General features: G+C 40.1%; 1 protein-coding gene across 1 annotated transcript; it reads left to right on the top strand.

Annotated features, from left to right (window-relative positions):
• The first annotated feature begins 13,807 nt into the window (after positions 1–13,807).
• On the top strand, positions 13,808–14,984 carry LOC141827861 (myb-related protein 308-like). The gene is made up of 3 exons (XM_074715197.1): positions 13,808–13,956; positions 14,137–14,266; positions 14,387–14,984. The coding sequence occupies exons 1-3, from the start codon at positions 13,824–13,826 to the stop codon at positions 14,868–14,870; spliced, it is 747 nt and encodes a 248-aa protein (XP_074571298.1). The 5' UTR covers positions 13,808–13,823; the 3' UTR covers positions 14,871–14,984.
• Positions 14,985–21,303: the final 6,319 nt, after the last annotated feature.

The raw sequence follows: 21,303 nt of genomic DNA, 5'->3' as shown, positions 1-21,303 counted from the left end.
ACACGGCCACGGCGGCCACGCCAGCTCAAGCGGTCGCAATCACGCGGTTCGAATTCAATTTGACAACGAAACGCGACCGGCCAGCTGGCGGCTTGGCCTCGTTGGGATGGTCACGAGACGCGATTGCTGCTCTGTGTGTTCCCACAGTTCGTCGAACCGGTTCGTTCAAAAAAACCGGCTCGGTTTGCGTACCCACCTGGTTATTGGTCAACAAGTAGCGTCTCGCGTGGGTCGTGAATCAGATAAATAAAACATAGGAGAAAGAGCCGTCAATAATTTGGCAGGAAGGAAGAGACCGTCAATAATTTGGAGCCTGGTTGAACACGGGCCTAAAGACTCGTCAAGATAGTGCAGATTAAAATAATAGACAAAGATTTCAAAGAACAACTAACTAGAATTCAACTAGATTTTCTAATATAAATAAGTAGCTCTAGCTATTGGATGGATGGCATAGCTAGGCGAAATTGATGATAACTATCTATTTAAAAGTCTTATTCACTTATTGATTAGTGATTTTAACGTAAACCATTAAAATTATATGCATTAATGCGGAGAGAACAACGAGCACCTAGTCAACGTGGCATGAAGGGAATTAGGTCAACATGAATCTTGGTTGAACCAAATCAAGTCAAAACTCAATTCAAGTTGATTCGACTCGAGATAAATTCAGATTAGATCGGACTGATCCTCCGAGTCCATCTATGGACAGAGTTTATTTCAATTATATGATGAAAGATATATGTGTTGATTATCAAAAAGGCAACGGTGGAGTTGTAATTAATAATAGCAACCATTGCAAAGGCATAATGAAAGGAAGGCATCGATTGCAAAGGCATAATTGTATCCGTTGGAAACCTTGTGTGTGTTCTCTTTTCTTATATAAGAGGTAATTGTATCATCATGGAAGGGTATGTTATTCATTAGATCTTACTATTTTTACTTTTTTACTTAGCATTATCAAACGGGTCAACCTGTGGCTGGGTGGGTCAGCTCGCCAGAACCCCGTCATATGCGTGAGGCGGAGCGAGTCGATCCACCATCCTAGTGACTGAAAAATTTTCAATCCAATCCAACCCAACCTAAGGTGCGTTGCGGGTTAGGCAGATCAACCCACAAGTCTGTTAAAAAATAAAAAAATATAGAAAAGGACCTCTGTAGGTTATGAGTCAATTGTCTTAAAATGGATTGATAAAATTTCAACTCAAGCTAGCCACTTAAATTGTTTGATAGGTTGGGCTAACCCAATAGGTCTAACCCAAATTGACGACTCTAATTTTATTCTTTTCTTCAACTATTTTTTTTTGGATCTGACTTAAGTGTCGAAGGGCTAAGCCAAAGTACATCGATCTTGAACCCCCTTCTAACTTCTTTCTAGTCATTCCAGTAGTCGACACTAACAGTCTTCATCGAACAAGTCTAAGACCTCAGACGAGTATATACGACTATACGACATCATGGCATTACAACAAAAGCCAATTTGAAAAAAGTTGACTCAGCAAAAATCGGCTCAGTAGAAGATGACTGGCCATAGCTTGATTCAATATAAATTGGTTCGGTAGAAGATGATCGACCAGAGCTCGACTCGGTAAAAGTCGACTTGGCAGAAGATGATCCGCCAAAGTCTAACTCGGCGGAGGTTGACTCGGCTGAGGCTGACTTGAAAAAAGGCAATGAGCCAAAGTCCAACCTCGTAGAAGACAAGTCAATAGAACTCAACTCATCCCTTAATCTTGGACTAGATTAAATTGGCACCATCTGTGAAAAATCTAAGCTAAAACATTGAGATGGGAGATATACTAGGGAGCCAAAGAGCACAAGGATTTGCCTCAAATGAAAAGAGGTATGGTTGCCTTGCCCAACTCAGGGACTCCTACCTTAATAGTAGAAAATTTGAGTTGGGTTGTGACTGCTATTGTAGAGGAAATTCTGCAACGACAATCTATGCCAAATATTTTCCCTGAGAAAATACCAAGGAGAGTATCAGTTCCCCAAGAGGGGAACAGTCACGCGAATCAACGGCAAGGAACCACCTCAAAGAGATATAAAAAGAGGAAAATATGCTTTGATCTGAAGAATTTTTTACTCGCTTTTGGCCATTGCAGATTAGAGAGTATACAAGATCTCAGACCTAGAGGCCACTTATGCTGATTCTGTTAGGATCGGTTGGTTCGCTAGAGGAGGGGTGAATAGCGTTTCTCGATTTTTCTTGTTCTTTCTCTGTACAGAGATTAGCGGAAGCAAAAATATAAAAGAGAAAGAAAGAGATCAACGCTAACTCGGTTTTGTTTACTTGGTCTCCACCTCCGCAGAGGTGACTAATCCAAGGATGTTCCCGTCAAGAACAACTTCAGGGCGCGCGACACGTCCTCAGGATCCCGGTGGAGCAGAGACGGCGAAGGATGGCTGAAGATCACCGGTGGCCTGCAACCACAGACACCGTGAGAAGGAAGGCCGGCGGGGCCGGCGCGACCACTCCGATACTTAAGTCAGCTGCAGCAGAAGAGAAAGCGAGAATGGGAAATGGCTAGTAACAGTGAGCATACCTGGCCCCTTCACAGGGGCTCGCCTTATATAAGGAAGCGGAAGCCCGTACCACGGGCAAAGCAAGGGGAACCTTACTGTGAGGGTACTTTCCGTACGGGTGAGGAGTGACGCCTTTAATGCTGGGGACACGCTGTTGTCAGGGGCGTACGTCAGGCGGCGCATCGCCATACCTCATAGCGTGCTCGTCAGCTGGAGTGGTCAGTGGGACAAGAAAGGGAGTGGTCAGTGACAGAAGGCACGATTCGGCCCCGACTCCCTAAGTCGAGTCAGGTACGCTGTTCAGTCGGGCTATCCGGGAGTTGGTTCGGCGGGGTTATCCGTATCCTCTGTTGATGAGCTCCGACTCCCTAGGACGAATCGGGTATGCTGCCCAATCGGATTATCCGGGAGTCGGCTAGGTAGGGTTATTTGTATCCTCTGCAGATCCACCGGCCTATCGGGCTTGGATGGAGCCCTCTTGGGAGGTTACCCCGGGACTCGGATCCGGGTCCTAATGCTCAAGTCGACTGCACCCGGATGGTTGACTTGACTCGGCCGCTTCCTCTCAGTCGGATCTATACCCGTATCCTTACGCCCGTAACAGTTGCCTTGCCCAACTCAAGAACTCCTACCTTAATAGTAGAAAATTTGAGTTGGGTTGTGACTGCTATTGTAGAGGAAATTCTGCAACGACAATCTATGCCAAATATTTCCCCTGAGAAAATACCCAGGAGAGTATCAGTTCCCCAAGAGGGGAACAGTCACGCGAATCAACAGCCTAAAAACCACCTCAAAGAGATATAAGAAGAGGAAAATATGCTTTGATCTGAAGAATTTTTGACTCGCTTTTGGCCATTGTAGATTAGAGAGTATAGATTGTCAGACCTAGAGGCCACTTATGCTTATTCGAGAATGCCTTTCTTTTTGCATCAATAAATAGACAGGGTAAAATGCAGAGTTTTCTTAACAATTTTAATAGGGTCGACACAAAGATGTTTTAGCTGATTGAAGCCAAATTTTATCTGATCCTTAGAAGAATTCAACACCATGTTCTTGTTGGTGCCCTGGTTAGTTTTGATGTGATCGACCAGGTTAAGTTAGGTCTTGTGTTTTGTTAATCCCTCTGCTAAGTGCGCAGGAGCTTAGGTACGGAGGAAGTCGAGCGTAAGACGTAGCGGACGAGAAGGGTTGCGCGGGGAAGTGAGCCGACGGGCTTGGTGCAATTCGAGGGACGCGAAAGCTGCGGAAGAGTACGCCGGTGGAACGAGAAGGACGTACGCGACGTCCAAGAGACGAGAAGCCGGGAGGAAGCACGCTCGAAGGGCGAAAGGCCGGAGTCGGGTTCGGGTGAGCCTAACTCCGGTTGGCCAGAAATCACCCAACCGAAGATTCAACAAAAAGTCAACAAAAGTCAAACTATTGATTTTGACTGTTGACTTTGACCGTTGACTTTGACCGCTGAATTTGACCAGCGAAAAGACTAAAACTTGGACGTGACTTTTGAAGAAAAAAAAGAGAAAAGATAATTAAGTTTTTATCTTTTATTATACAAAGATAAATACTTAATTATTACTAAGGATAATTCTTTTTATCTTTTATTAAAGATAAAGTTTATCCTTATTTAATCAACGGCTACAAATCAAGCTTATCAAAGACCAACGATGAAGATCTCATCTACAGATCAATGGTTAAGAGCAAAACCTATCTACGATCTACGATTAGGATTTGTTTTCTTAACCTATAAATAGACTTAGAGTTTTAGAGTTAGATCATCAATTGTTTTGTATTCTTTCTTCTAGCTAAGTCTCTGTGCTACAACTGTAAAGGCTTCTCGCCAGCGCGGAAGTTGGACACGTTAATGCTACGACATGAGTGGAGGCACAGCGGAATAGGAGATCAGTCATTTGAAGCATTATCTGAATTACTATGGTATTTCTACGCTATAGTACGCAAGTAGAAAATTTGGGTAGAAAATTTGGAGATCAAATTTTTGTTAGTGGGGGAGAATTTAAGATATTAAAAATTTTATAGTTAAGATTAACCAATTAAAAGCTGAGTTTTTAATTGGGCCGGATTAAGTGGGTTGAAGCCCAAATTAGTCAAACCCATTTAGGTTAATGAGTCAGATCTAGAATTAGATTAAACACGTAAATTGCTAGTGGTAGAGAATGGAACTTGTCTTGTAAAAACAAACTGAACGAAATTGATTTTGGTCAAATCAAAGATTGTTTGGTTAGTGAACCAAACGATTCAATTTTGAACCAAATTGAACCACATTGGTTTGATTCATGATGGAAGAAGTTTTGACAAAATAAAAGGGATGAGAAGATTCATCTTGCGAAGATGAATTGAACAAAACTAGTTTGGCTCAATTCGTAGGTCGTTTGGTTAATGAACCAAGCGAATTAAGATTGAACCTGGTTCGCTATAGTAATCGGTTCAATGGTTACAATAAACCCTAGGTTTTTAAGCCAGTTTAACCCAAATCCAAATCCTGATTAAAAGTTACTGTTTACTCCTCGTTGTAACTGAAATCGCCGCTTACCTTCCGCGCGACCTGTGCCCGCTTGCCCTTCTGTGCGATCCACGATGGTAATGATCGGTTTTGTCGGAATCGACGTGGATGCCATCGCACGCCCGCGTTCGACGTCGGCAACTTCGTTGATTGCAGGCTTTAAAGGCCGAGCGCCGATGGAGCAAATGCTAGACGGGGAATCCTGCGTCGCGCCTCCTTTTTCCCCTGATTGCTCCTCTACACAGCCCAATGCCACCGCTCTACATGACTGCCCACTTTGGAGAGGATAGCGCCGCTGCCACCTTCCTTACCCCGCCGCAATTCGGTCCATCGCGCTCTTCGCCGCCCATCGAGTGGAGAAGACGCCCGACCGCCAACGCCGATTCCTCTGATCACCATCGTTCGCGCTCCCTGAAGTAGAGAAGCCCACCGCCTCCCTTCTCCCTTACGCCGGTTGCTAGAGAGGAGCATCATCCTCTACTAGGTGCCACCGGAGGGGAGCCCATCCTCTGCTCGACGCTGCCGGACAGGAAGAAGGCGAAAGGAACCCTAGCTTGGTTGTGAGGAATTGGAGAGAAGAGATCAGGTCTGTGAGGACCATGATTTGTGATTCTGTTATATACGAGGTTATATTCGACGTGTGACACATCAGGTGGGTAATCCCTGTACCTGATCAATACAGGATATTTCTTTTTTAGTGCATGTTATCTTTATTTTGTAGTTGATTTAATACCTTAATCATATTCCTGTTTGTTGTTGATTGGATACCTTAGTTATACTCTTGTTTACTCCTTGCTTGTCCTTAATTCAGTTGACCTTATGAATATCTATACTGTTGCTTGTATGAACCTTTGGTTATCTACGTGATTATTGTTTATTATCCTTGGTTATGATACCTGTGATCAATTAAGATCTATTGTCTATACATGTTGATATTGGTTATTGTTGCTTGATCATAACATCATGGTGCATGGTGATGATTGTAATCACCAATGTTGTGGGTCTATCATCATTAATAGTTGGCATGTAGTGGCAAGTTATAGAATATGTGGTTAGGATGTCCCTATTTCCATCACGAGATGGTGACTATATGACCTGTACGCAGCCAAGTCAATGTCTTGTGCCCTCATCACCGTGTGGTGATACTCAGAGTATAGGAGTGATATTCATGGAAGTACTTAGAGAGTATAAGAGTTATACTCAGGGACAAGTATGAAGAGTGGACATTGGCCACAGGATGTATATAGCTATACATGGCTATCTACTGTTTTGCCACCAGACTACTTTGTTGTAGGGTTAGATTTATGATAGTTTGATGTCGGACACCCTCAGCGTCATATATACGTGACTGGGATGAGTGTGGCAGTTGCATCATGCATATGCTTGCATGTATGCATTAAATAGGTAATGGATCATATATAATACTGCATTTGGATGTATACTTGATTGATTCTTGATTGATGCATATGTGTGTCATTGTTATTCATGTCATTCATATGGATTATGGTAGTTCATTCACTATTAGTGCTGATCACTATTTTTTGTTATTGTTCGTTTGTATACTTTTGCGCATGCACTATCTGTCGGATTATCCATGAAGTATTTTGTACTCATCCAGACCCTGGGATTTTTTTATCTCCTCAGGTAGTAGATAGGTGATTACTGCTGATGCTAGAGGAGATCTGTCGGTTATGCCATCTCACAGTTGGAGAAGTATTTCGATTGTGTGGTTTTACCTTGTATGGATTTAGATTTGGATTTGTATCTGTTTATATGGATTTCATTGTGGTTATACTTCCTCTTGCGTAGTTTTTGATTTCGTAGACTTGTAGTTTATCGTTGTTAGTTATAATGCATTTTAGTATGCTTTGAGGTTTTTTATAAAATTGTAGTCGATTTATCATTGTGGTGATATATCTTTGGTATATTATTGTGGTATGCTATTTTACATGCATGTATTGGATTAGGGTGTGGCAGTGTCGGCCTTTACTCATACAGTTTAGCAGATTTAATACATGTATTGTATTGTAAAATGGTCGTGTGAGCCTTATGTTAAACTATATTCAGGAAAAGTTGAATTGTTATAGGGGAGATGCTGTCGAAATTTTTTGGACAGCCATCTCTCGGACGTGACACCCGTCGACCCTCACCCAATTGTCGTCCCTCACGCAAGCCCTCACCCAACCGCCATCCCTTACCTGGCTGGTCCTCACCGCCGGCCCTCACCTAACCGCCAGCCGACCCTCACCCAATCGACCATGTCCAACCCAACCGCCTGACCCCCTCAGTGGTCGACCGACTTCAGCGGTCGGCATCTACCATTGATGCCCATAAGGTATTCCGGGGAAATGCCTTAAGTGCGTACCTTATTATGTCGCGGTTGTCGACTCGTTCTCCTATCGAGTGCAGGCCGTTGAGGATGTCTTTGATTCTAGCATGTAGACTGCTTGCCGACTCTCCTTCTAGCATTTTTATGTTATATAATTTATTTATTAATAAATCACGCTTACTTACCTTGGTGTCGGAAGTGCCTTCGTGAAGTTCAATCAGTTTGGTCCACAGCTCTTTGGCACTGCTGATCGGGCCGACTCGGTTCAGTTCCTCCTTGGTTAGTCCGCATTGGAGCGTCTGGGTGGCTTTTGCGTCTGCCTCAATTTTCTTCATAGTGGCGGTATCCCAGAGCTCGCAGGAGAGTGGTTTTCCATCATTGCCAGTTGGGATTGTGAATCCCGTCTGGATGATGATCCACATCTCCACTTGTGTTTTCAGATGACATTCCATCCTGGTTTTCCAGTATGGAAAATCGTCACCCGAAAACAGTGGTGGTCGTGCAGTGCTTGAGCCTTCTTGTTGGGCCATTTATATTTGCACACAAGAAAACAAAAGGAAGAAAATTCCAAGACTTGGTCTTGGATTAGTAGTGCGGGAAAAAAAATTAAATAATCGAAAAACTTACGAAAAAGCGTCTTGAATCAGTGGTTGCACTGTTTTCAAGAACCCCCGCTCTGATACCAATTGTAGGATCGAAAACACGCTAGAGGGGGGGTGAATAGCGTGTTTGCACGCTTTTCGATTTTTCGGAAATCTTTCGAGTGCGGAAACAGAAGCGGTTAAATAATAAGTGCGGAAGCAAAAACAGAAAGAAAGTAACAACAAGTTGACACGGTTTGTTTTTACTTGGTTCACAGCGCAACGCTGCTACTCCAAGGCCCACGGTCCTCGACCGTTTACGTTGGGCAATCCACTAAGATACTTGCCCCTTTCCGGCAGCAAGTATATCGAAAATCCGATTACAAAAACTCAAGTACAAAGTATTAACAATATTGAATTACAACTTGAAGTTTTCGTTACCAAACGTTCGCTCCCCGGAGATTGATTTCGGCGTCTCGGTGTTCGGAACAGTAGCTTGAAGCAGGCACAGCACCGACGTCGAAGTTGGAAGTCTCGGGAGTCGCGGGAACGGAGTTTGGAGGCGTTGGAATGGAATGAACTCGGCTGCTGCTCGCGGAGGGCTTATATAGCCGACCTGGGTCGACTCAGATGACGATCTGGGTCGACTCCAGCCGACGTGGCGGATAAAACTTAATCTCTTTTGTCGCTTATCCCTCCTGAGTCGACTCTGATCCCGTTCTGGGTCGACTCCAGTCGCGGTGGCGGCAGCGGCGATCAGATTTGACTCTGGGTCGACTCAGAAGCTCACCTGAGTCGACTCCAGGCTGATCTGGCGGAGACCTCGACGCGCTGACTTCCGGAATCGTGCTGATTCGGCTGGAGTCGACTCCAGAGTCCATCTGGGTCGACTCCAGACCCGAAAAATGAAGTTTTTCGTCCGGAGTTGGCTTTCGTCGGGCTTTTCTTTCCTGCACAACAAGTTAGTGGAAATCTAACATGTAAAGGAGCAAGTCGGTTCACCGAACCAACTTCGAGTCTTAACTTCGGATCTCCGGTGAGATCCTGGGTTAGACCGGCGCCTACTGTTCCTCGTAGGAACGCGTCCTCACCCACTCCCCTCGGGAGAATTTACCTGATGCCAACCAAGTCCTCCTGACCCGTTGGACTTTTGCTCGGCTCTGTCGTTGCCCCCCAGGACTTGAACGCAACTGATCCTCCTGATCAGTCCATTCTTCTACTGCAACTTGGTCCTCCTGACCAAGTCCAGTCCTCTGCAACTTGGTCCTCCTGACCAAGTCCAGTCTTCTGCCTGGTGCACTTTGACTCTGCCAAGTCTTCACGCCTAGCAGCACTAGGACTTAACCTGTTTTCTGCACACTCAATTCAACCTGGTTAGCCAAACCACATACTTAACTTGATCCTGGTTCCATAATCAAAACTCAGGTTTGATCTGCTAGTGCTTCCTGCACTAACAGTTGGATTATCCATGAAGTATTTTGTACTTACTATCCATACCCTGAGATTTTTTTTATCTCCTCAGGTAGTAGATAGGTGATTACTGCTGATGCTAGAGGAGATCTATCGGTTATGCCATCTCATAGTTGGAGAAGTATTTCGATTGTCTGGTTTTACCTTGTATGGATTTAGATTTGGATTTGTATCTGTTTATATGGATTTCATTGTGGTTATACTTCCTCTTGCGTAGTTTTTGATTTCGTAGACTTGTTGTTTATCGTTGTTTAGTTATAATGCATTTTAGTATGCTTTGAGGTTTTTCATAAAATCGTAGTCGATTTATCATTGTGGTGATATATCTTTGGTATATTATTGTGGTATGCTATTTTACATGCATGTATTGGATTAAGGTGTGGCCGTGTGGGCCTTTACTCATACAGTTTAGCAGATTAAATACATGTATTATATTGTAAAATGGTCGTGTGAGCCTTATGTTAAACTATATTCAGGAAAAGTTGAATTGTTACAAGGGAGATGCTGTCGAAATTTTTTGGACAGCCATCTCTCGGGACGTGACAATTTTATAGTATCAGAGCAGGTTAGGTTCTTTCAGAATTTGTCATATTTTTGGTCTATCTGATACCAATTTTATGCTATTAGAGCAAGTTTGATTCGTTTGGTATTTTACATTTATGGTTTATCTGATACCAATTTTATGATATCAGAGCGAGTTCAATTCCTTTGGGATTTTATATTTATGGTTTATCTGATACTCATTTTATGGTATCAGAGCAGGTTAATTCTTTTGGAATTTATCATATTTTTGATTTAGCTGATGCCAATTTTATTGGTATCAGAACATTTTAAGTTGAGTCCTAGATTTTAAAATCCATATGTAGTTTCTGTTGGATTTGTTGTTGTTTCTTATGGATTTGTTATCGTATTTGGTTTATCAGATTTTGTGTTACTCAATCTAGGTTGTGAGATGGGATTGGTAATGGCAAAGATCTCCAAAGCAGTAATTAGTAAGTATTTATGGTGTATTTCTATATTTGTTAGGAAATTTATATTAGTGGTTATAGCAGATATTATCTATATTATTATGGCCCTGCACATTAGTATACAGTATATTCATTCGTCGACATCAGTACCTCAGAGTCAGCTTCAGCTAGAGTGGAGGCAAACTGTATCCCATTCAGCCACCCAATCGGCCAGCGTGGAAGTTGGACACGTTAATGCTACGACATGAGTGGAGGCACAACGGAATAGGAGATCAGTCATTTGAAGCATTATCTGAATTACTATGGTATTTCTACGCTATAGTACGCAAGTAGAAAATTTAGGTAGAAAATTTGGAGATCAAATTTTTGTTAGTGGGGGAGAATGTAAGATATTATAAATTTTATAGTTAGGATTAACCAATTAAAGGCTGAGTTTTTAATTGGACCAGATTAAGTGGGTTGAAGCCCAAATTAGCCAAGCCCATTTAGGTTAATGGGTCGGATCTAGAATTAGGTTAAGCACGTAAATTGCTAGTGGTAGAGAATGGAACTCGTCTTGTAAAGATGAAATGAACGAAACTAATTTGGGTTAAATCAGAGATTATTTGGTTAGTGAACCAAACAATTTAATTTTGAACTAAATTGAACCAACTTGGTTTGGTTCATGATGGAAGAAGTTTTGATAAAATAAAAGGGATGAGAAGATTTTTCTTGCGAAGATGAATTAAACAAAACTGGTTTGGGTCAAATCGAAGGTCGTTTGGTTAGTGAACCAAGTAAATCAAGATTAAACCTGATTCGCTACAGTAATCGATTCAATGGTTACAATAAACCCTAGGTTTTTAAGTCGGTTTAGCCTAAACTCAAATCCCGGTTGAAAGTTATTGTTTACACCTTGTTATAACTGAAATCGGCATTTGCCTTCTGCACGATCCACGATGCCAATGACTGATTTTGCTAGAACCGACGTGGATGTCATTGCACGCCCACGTTCGGCACCGACAACCTCGTTAATTGCAGGCTTTAAACGTCGAGCGCCGACGCAGCAAACGCTAGATGGGGAATCTGCACCATGCCTTTTTTTTTCCCTCGATAGCCCCTCTACACAGCCTGACGCTGCCGCTCTACATGATCACCCACTCCAGAGAGGATAGCGCCGCCGCCGCCTTCCTCGCCCTGTCGCAATTCGGTCCACCGCACCCTTCACCGCCCGTTGAGTGGAGAAGACGCCCGACCGCCAACGTCGATTCCTCTAGTCACCATCGTTCGCGCTCCCTGATGTAGAGCAGCCCACCGCCTCCCTCCTCCCTTGCGTCGGCTGACAGAGAGGAGCATCATCGTCTGCTGGGTGCTGCCGGAGGGGACTCCGTCCTCTGCTCGATGCTGCCAGAGAGGAAGAGGGCGAAAGGAAGCCTAGCTTGGTTGCGAGGAATTGGAGAGAAGAGATCAGGTCTGTGAGGACCGTGATTTTGATTCTGTTATATACGAGGTTATATTTGACATGTGACACATCAGGTGGGTAATCCATGTACTTGATCAATACAAGATATTTCTTTCCTAGTGCATGTTATCTTTATTTTGTAGTTGATTTAATACCTTAATCATATTCCTATTTGTTGTTAATTGGATACCTTAGTTATACTGTTGCTTGTATGAACCTTTGGTTATCTACGTGATTATTGTTTATTATCCTTGGTTATGATACCTATGATCAATTAAGATCTATTGTCTATGCATGTTGATATTGGTTATTATTGCTTGATCATAACATCATGGTGCATGGTGACGATTGTAATCACCAATGTTGTGGGTCTATCATCATTGATAGTTGGCCTGTAATGGCAAGTTATAAATAGGTGGTTAGGATGTCCCTATTTCCATCACGAGATGGTGGTTGTATGGCCTGTACGTAGCCAAGTCAATGTCTTGTGTCCTCATCATCGTGGAGTGGTGATACTCAGAGTATGAGAGTGATACTCATGGAGGTACTCAAAGAGTATATAGGAGTTATACTCAGGGACAAGTATGAAGGATAGACATATTGGCCACAGGATGTATGTAGTTATACATGGCTACCTACTGTTTTGCCACCAGACTACTTTGTTGTAGGGTTGAATTTATGACAGTTTGATGTCGTCAATTTTGTCGCCAACGATGAATTACTGATTCGTTGCCAAATTGCGATGATTTTTGTGACAAATGTAAATTTAGGGATGATTTTCACGACGAAAATCATTATATTGTTAATTCCGTAATTAAATTATTTTCGTTGTCAAATTCTTCACAAATTGACGATGAAATAAGAGTTCATCGCTAATTTCATCGTCAAATTACGACGAAAATATTTTATTACTAAAATTTGTTGCTAATAACCTATATTTTTTTTTGTAGTGAACCAACTCCCAATGAATTTGCCAAGAAAAAAAACTATATATAGCAGCATGATACCGATTATAATTGATTAAAATCATTAAAAATTTTATTAGAAAATTAATATTTATTGTAACTATTATAATTATAATATGATATTTAATAATACTTTTCATAAATTCTGTTAGACAGCTTGTATAAATGGTCAGGCGTTTTTTTATCGATCCCTTGCAAAATGTATATATAGTTGATCATTATATATGTTTCCAACAAAGTTAATTAGGTATAAAACATATATTATTCATATGGCATATGGCATTTGCTCGAATAAGCTTGATGTTATTAATTTGTACATAGAGATTGTTTGTTGTAAATACATTTATATCCATGAAAAGAACCAATTATTTCATAGCAGCAACCTTTTTCGATTGTACTCGATCGGTTAATACAAGCGATGATGAATCACTGATGGATATACTACTGACCGTATGCACCAGAACACCAAGGCATCAGCATCCATCAATCTAACGAGTAGGTTAGGTTGATACAGTCCAATCATCTGTTTCGAATTCTCAACCAACCAATTCATTAATACAGTTGAGGAGATATGGTGCGTGGTAGTGACTAGGAAGGCATCTCGATCACTTCATTATGGTTGAGGCAGGAGACCAATACAGTTCAACTACAACTTTAACTTTTTCATAATATTGAGTAAATAAATGGAAAAGCTAGCAATGGCCTCGACACCAGGTGGGCACTGCTACTGTAGCTGAACCATCTTCTTATTCTCTAATTATCTGCATCAAAGAATAAGCATGCACATTCAAAACGACAAAAGTGGAGATAAAGTTTGAGAGAGAATTAGTTATAAAGCATTCATGCAATATAATTAATTAAAAGGGTGGGGGTGGGGTGGGTAGAGCTACCTACTTGGTCAAATAGAACTAGGATGAGGCACATTCAGAAAAATAAATAAATTATTAAAGTACTGAAACCCTTATATATACATAAGGAAGGATGCCCACTTCTCCTGCCACCGTATTTAGCATTTTCCTTCCTTCACCTACATGGGCAGGTCCCCTTGCTGTGAGAAGGCACACACCAACAAGGGAGCCTGGACCAAGGAAGAGGACCAGCTGCTGATCTCCCACATCAAAGCCCATGGGGAAGGGTGTTGGAGGTCGCTACCCAAAGCTGCAGGTCTCTCCCTTGCAGTTCTTGTGCATATATATATGCATCGATCGATCACTAGCTCGATATATGCATACATATATATATTCACCTGTTTTAATTAATTTGTCATGCTTCCTCAATTCCCTTAGTCGATGAACCTCATACACGTATCTCTCTCTCGCTGTTGTTTACTCTACTCGCATGCAGGACTTCTTCGGTGCGGCAAGAGCTGCCGGCTTCGCTGGATAAACTATCTCAGGCCTGATCTTAAGCGAGGTAACTTTACGGAAGAGGAAGATGAACTCATTATCAAACTCCATGCCCTTTTAGGGAACAAGTAAACAACTCCGATCCAGCATAGAATAATTAATATATACATATATCGAATACTTCTATTTTCATTCAAACATGTAGTACTGATCATATTGTTTTTTGATTTAATTTGTGGCGCTTGCAGATGGTCCGTGATCGCGGGGCACTTAGCTGGACGGACAGACAACGAGATAAAAAACTACTGGAATACGCACATCAAACGCAAGCTCATCGCACGAGGCATCCACCCACAAACTCACCTTCCCATGTCTGTGCAAGCCACTTCGTCGTCTTCCCCCAAAGCGATTGCCGCCTCCGTGCCTAAGGAAGAGTCGAGAAAAAAAATATGCCCCGACCTGAACCTGGATCTCTCCACGAGCCTGAGCCTTAGCCTCTCTCTCCCTTCTCCACTGTCAACGTCCGGCATTTCGTCGGATAACTCAGTGGCAACTGATCTCCGGTCAGCAGCGGAGCTTACCAGTGCGGAAGCCATTTGCTTGTGCCACCATCTGGGGTTTCAGAGCAGTGAATCTTGCAGCTGCCGAGCTAGTCCTACTAAACATGCTCTTAGAGTTCAACATTTCAGGGTCGCATTAGAAGAAGGACAATGTCCAACATTGTTTAATTAACCGATGGAATTAATGGAGTAGTTCTTCTGCTGCTGGAATCAGATTCTTCCTTATATAAACATGTAATTATCGTTTAAGTTTGTTACTCACTTGGTGCTGCTCTGTCAATTAAAAATTTCCAAATTTGGTCCGTTCGTCATCGTAATAAAAGGATCAAAATGCATAATTTATTAATAAATTAATCATTTACATAAATACTCCAACTAGTCAAATATTCAAATAATAATAATAAGACAATAATAAAGAGGATTTCAAAATTTTGTGCAATAATGTCCCCAAAATCCAACAATGAAGCACTATAAAATAAGGAACATTAGGGATTAATTTTAATGACGAATATTTTTTATCATAAAATTATAATAAATTTAGTGACAAAAATATATTTCGTAGCCGATTTATGATAAATTTTATAATGAAAATTATTTTGTTACAGAATTAGCAATATATTAAATTCATCGCAACTTTCATTGTGAAAAATATCCTTGTCGTAAAATTCATAGTAAAATAACGATGAAAATATATTTTGTCACTAATTTACAACAAATAAAATATTCGTCGCTAATTTTATGATGAAAAATAAAATCGTAGCTAATTCAATGACGGATGAATTATTCGTTGCGAATGTGCAACGCGTGACATTTAAATTGGTGACAAATCTAGACTTCGTTGCCAATTTGGCGATGAAATTGCCAATTTGGAGACGAAAAAATCAGATTCGTTGTCAAATAGGACTTCTCCTTTGCCTAGCCTCAAATAAGACTTCCGTTGCCTAGTTTCTAGCTATGACTTTCCCTCCCTAGTCTCTAACTAAGACTTTTCTTACGTAGCCTTCAACTAGGACTTCTCCTTTGCCTAGCCTCAACTAGGACTTTTTTGCTAGTCATCTGGTCAAACTGACCTAACTAGACTTTGCTTATATCCAAACATCATGTTCTATTTAGATCAATCCTTAGTCAAACATATCAGACTTAGGTGTATTATCAAACATCAAAATTCTGGAGACAGACTAGTACTCCTTCCACCAATAGTCTGTCCCTTTTTATATTTGTTTTATATTTGACAATTTCTTAAGTTTAAATGAGATCAGGGTTTATAAGTCTAGGAGAATTCTAGATTTTTAATTTAAGTTCTCTTCTCCTCCTTTCAAACATCAAAAAGTTATTATTTTGCACTAACAATAAAGGTTTTTTTATGGTCACAATTTAGTCTAGATAATTCTTGAAATACCATAATAAATTTTAAAAATAATTTTAAAATAATTTTTTAGAGGATTTTTTATAGGATCGGTGGGGCACGCTAGAGGGGGGAGGGGTGAATAGCGCGTTCGTCGTTCGTTCATTTTTGTTCTATCAGAAATAACTAAGCAGCGAAATTAGTAAAATGGCTGGGAGTCGCGGATTTACTTGGTTCCTAACCTCCTAGGGTTAGTACGTCCAAGGCTATGTATGGGAGGTGTCTACCACTAGTGGTCTCCTTTTCGAACCTTATTTTTAGGGCGCTTAGATCCTATCAACTTGAGTTTGACCTGAGTTGACCCCAAGCTTGGTTCAGCTGCCTTTGTTTGCTCTATTTATACTTTCTCCATCTTGCTTCCAACTCCTGGTTCCTGCAAGACAAGCATACAAACACGCAAGCAACCTAAGCCTTACCCTGTGGGTATAACTTCAGATTTTCAATGAAATTCTGGGTCAGTTTGACACCTACTATTCCTATACTAGGAACGCGCCCTTACCCACTCGACTCAGGAGAATTTACTTGCCAACCAAGTCCTTCAAACTTGTTGGACTTTGCTTAACCTCGATCCTTGACCCCCAGGATTTGCCACTAGACATCTGGTCCACCTGACCTACCTAGACTTTCACTCGACATTTGGTCCACTTGACCTGCTTAGATTTCCCGCTAGCCATCTGATCCACCTGACCTGACTGGACTTTCACCTGGTGCATTTGATCTGCTTAGACTTTTGCCTAGTCCTCCAGACCAGGACTTCCTTTGCCGAGACTCCACACTAGAACTTTCATTGCCTAGCCTCCAACTAGGAATTCCACTACCTAACCTTCAACTAGGACTTTCCTTGCCTAGCCTTAACTAGGACTTCACTTTGCCTATCTAACCGACTAGGACTTCTCGCTAGTCTTCTGGTTAAACTGACTTACCTAGACTTCACTCATATCCAAACAATAGGTCTTGTTTGGATCAACTCTTAGTCAAACTGATCAGACCTAGGTGTATTGTCAAACATCGAAACTCTAGGGTCAAACCTAGTGCTCCTTGCACTAACAATATCCCTTTTTTGATGTTTGACAATTTTTTAAGTTAATTTCAGGTCAGGTTTAACAATCTGGGAGAATTCTATATTTTTAACTTGAGTCTCTTCTCCCCCATTTCACACATCAAAAAGATTGAGTAGTTTTTTTTGTTTAATATTGCGCCAACAATCATGGTAATGCATATGGTTACAACTTAGTTTTGATAATTCTTGAAAGATTATAGTAGTTTTCAAAATAATTTTTTAAAATAATTTTCAAACCAAGTTTTAATGGACTTTCTCAAAATATTTCATAATAATTTTTCCATAGAGTTTTCAAAATAAATTTTGAAATGATTTTTTTGAAAGAGTATCTCAAAAAGATATTTCATAATAACTTGTCAAAAGTAATACCATAAAGCATGTTTTTTGAATTTGTTTTCAAACATAACTTTTAAAAAGATTTTCAAAATGATTTTGTAAAGAATTTTTAATAGCCGACCCCACTTAGTGGGATAAGGCTTGGTTGTTGTTGTTGTTGTTGTTTGTAAAGAATTTTTAAATCAGTTTTTCAATAGATTTCAGAATAATTTTTGAAAGAATGTTTTCAAAATATTTCAAAATAGTTTTTCAAGAGTGTTTTCAAAATAGGTATTTCTAAAATAGATAGCTTTTGAAAAATTAGTTATTATCCTTTTAAGTCAAAATCTCCCCTTTAACCTGACACGTCCTCAGGGCTTTTTATTAACTACAAAGCAATCTCCCTGTGTGTCTTAGAGTTTGACCCAAATCAAAATGATAATGGATAATATTTAAAATGATTTTGAAATATAATTTTAAAAAATTTTACTATTTCGATTTGGATCTCCCCCTAAATCTGACACTTCCTTAGGGTTCCTTATTAACCACAAGGCAAACTCTCTAAGTGTCTTAGAGGTTAATCTAAATCCAATAGAGCAAATAATTTATAATTTTTAATTAAACTTTTAAGTTTAGACTTGATAGGCTTCCGCAAGAGTACGGTTGTTGTCAAGTAATAAAAGATATCGAACCACAGAGACCGTGGAATTAATCACTAGACTAACATAAAAAGAGTTGTGAACGAATGGATTTTGGTGTTGGGGCGAGAAAAAAGAAGAACTGAAGGACCTAATCCTCGAACGAAAAGGAATCAACTATATGACAGGTATAGGAAACAATCCTAGGATTTTGGATTCCTTAAGATTATGGTTGATAGTATCATAGATGTTTTGTTATTCCTTAATGTTTATATCAATGTAAGGATTCTAACCAAGCTACCCAATTAGACCTTGTCAGGCTTCATTGGAACTAAATCATGAATCTCTAATGTTATGATCACTAGTTCGAGATGATACCTAGATAGTCTGGTTCTATAGCTCTCCTGCTATCACTGGGCACTCTGGCAATACTATTGGTATCCTACCATCTGCCATCGAGTACCTAATTAAGGACTTCTTCCTAGTAATCAATAATCGTTAGTTATCCCTCATGAGAATTTGTTACAGCTTAAGAATCTCCTCAGAAAGTCCGATTAAAAAGGTTCGCCTATTGTCACAAGGCACCCCGGTTATACGATCCTAAGATTTCCTGTAAATTATAATTCACTTCCATCTATATGAAATCAAGCCTTCAAAATATCACCAAATACGTACGAGACACAATTCCATATAACAAAGTATAAGCATGTCATAGAAGATAGAAAATACAAATCCATCGAATAAAATCATCCATTACATCTCAACTCCTCCTACATCATAGAATCTAAGAGATCTACTCCATCGGTGGTAGATGGAAGGGCGGAGTAGCCTCGGGAAGATGGATGTGATAGTAAATTCCCCCTCGGAATGTGGTTACAACACCTCCTTGTTGTCCTCTAATGGCTTCCCTCAAAAAGAGTTCTAAAAAGTTATTTAAATAGGCTTCCAAGGAAGACATGGTCGTGCCCCATGGCACGGTTGAAAAGTTCGGAGCGACATGGTCGTGTCTCATGGAACGACAGAGAAGTTTGGAGCAAAATTTTTGCTGAAAAGTTTGAAGAAGCTGTTGACCTGGAAGGAAGGCACCGCTGTGCTTGGTAGGCACGACCCCGCACAGTTGTAGCTCTATTTCTGGGGCACAGCTGTGCCTTGTAGGCGCAACCTGAGGATGTTGTGGCTCTATTTCTGGGGCACGACCGTGCCTAGTGGCACGGCCTGGAGAAGGAACTTCTCTGTATGGAAGGCACGACCTCGTCTTGGCTTGTGTTGTTCTTCCTTCATTCCGTCTTGTTTCACACCGATTTCTATCCTGCAAATGCAAAAGTATGAAAGTAGAACTCCGAACTAGGAAATAAAGAAAATGTGCCTAGTGCATGAATAAAGGATGCGATAAACATAGAGTATAAACATAAAAATTGATAAAGATGTGCAATAAAAGTAGTAAAAATATATGTATACCCTACACATATCATACCCTCAATCTTAAACTTTTGCTTGTCCTCAAGTAAAACATGCCTATAGATTTATGTAAAAACACATAGCAGCATCATAATTCATAACACATCAATCCAATTCTATCAAATCTTAACAATGATGAGCATGATACTCGAAATCATTAAGATAAGGCCTAAGAATAAGTTCTCTGTGCTCAGTGCAAAAAGTGATCTTGATCTATTTAGTATCAAAATCCTACTTAAAGTCAAGTCGTCATGCTACCATGTTCTTAAATATTTCTGGCCTTAGACACTTACCTGCCACAGGCTAGGGTCATCCCTTCCATTGCATAAGGTCTCAAAGGATTACCTCAAGATCAAGAGAAACATAGCAATTATTTCCTCAGTAACCCTTATCGATCTCAAAGGGGTAATTGACAAGTTTTCACTCATGAAACTATTTTTTATCCCCTTTATTTTCTTCTTTTTTTCTTTTTCATTCATTTTTTTGTAGCAGATGCTTTGAAATCAGAGAAGCATTTGAGTTTGAAGCATTGCTTTATTTTTGAGGTTCAAAATTTTTCCAAATGAATTGACATAACTTGAGTTGATCCAGTAACCAAAATGTAATAGAATGTCACCTTGGAAATACTAGTACTAGTCCGGTCTCATGAATCATGACTAATTTTAAAATTAATCCACCTCCTAGATTAGGCATAAGTGAAAGAGATCCTTAGACTAGGTCATGTCTCAACTTTCTCAAGATATGCTAGCTCACTTCCTGTTATGGTAGATAGGAAAAGACATAGCGCCTTGAAATACTAGCCACAAGTATCCAAACAATCATCTAGAAAAGAAGTGCTAGCATTTTTATAAAAGGACAAACTCTTAAGATGTTGTTGGTGATTATTGATATGTTATCTACCATGAACAAATTTCAAAGTAAATTTTAAAGTAAATTATAAAAATCAAAATTTAAAATAAAATATAGTTTATTTATGTACACTATCTCTAAATGCATGCCCCCCCAGACTTAGTTCGTTCTATCGTCTTCCTTGATTTGTGTGAAGAAGTACATCTACCCAAAGCCCATGTAAAATTTCTTGCCTCAGCTCTGGGTGTATGTGTTGGAATGTATACTATAAGCCTAACTTTTTATATAAATATTTATTTTAAAATAAGAATCACTTTAGTCAACTATTTGTATTTTATATTTCTGATATATGTTAATGCAGTTGTCCACTTAATTTATATTGTAGATAACATGGTGTGTAGTGCCACACAGAAGATCATGTTATTAGTTCCTTATAAATTATAAATAGTAGCTCACTACCAAGATGGACTAGGATAAACCATTGAAATGGTTGTAATGTAATTAGTATTAGTTTATCTTGACTATTAAATTACACTAGTACACTTTGTGTGTATTGAGTAGTATCGTTTGAGGTCATTCGATTTATATTGACTATATAATCAAACTAGACATCTGTTATTATAGATATGCATGCTCTTAATCCCTATATAATAACAAGCATATATACTTAGTATGTATTTCTTAAATTCATCAAAGGGTGAGATTTATTCATTAAATCAAAAGGCCCGATGAGTTGGGAGATAATGCTATGTATATGGTGTGTTGTTGATTATAGAAGAAATTTGTGTCCTAATATTTAGGCTAATGATGTCCCTTTGAGGAGCTCATAAGGATTATCATGTAAACCCTGCAGGTGGACTTAGTTCGCATGATAATAAAG

Source organism: Curcuma longa, chromosome 1 (genome assembly GCF_044706935.1).
Source record: "Curcuma longa cultivar G26 ecotype Majalengka, Jawa Barat chromosome 1, ITB_CL_G26_1.1, whole genome shotgun sequence".
Lineage (NCBI taxonomy): Eukaryota > Viridiplantae > Streptophyta > Magnoliopsida > Zingiberales > Zingiberaceae > Curcuma > Curcuma longa.
Note: the sequence above shows the minus strand (reverse complement) of the source record. Positions and strands in the feature narration are given on the sequence as shown.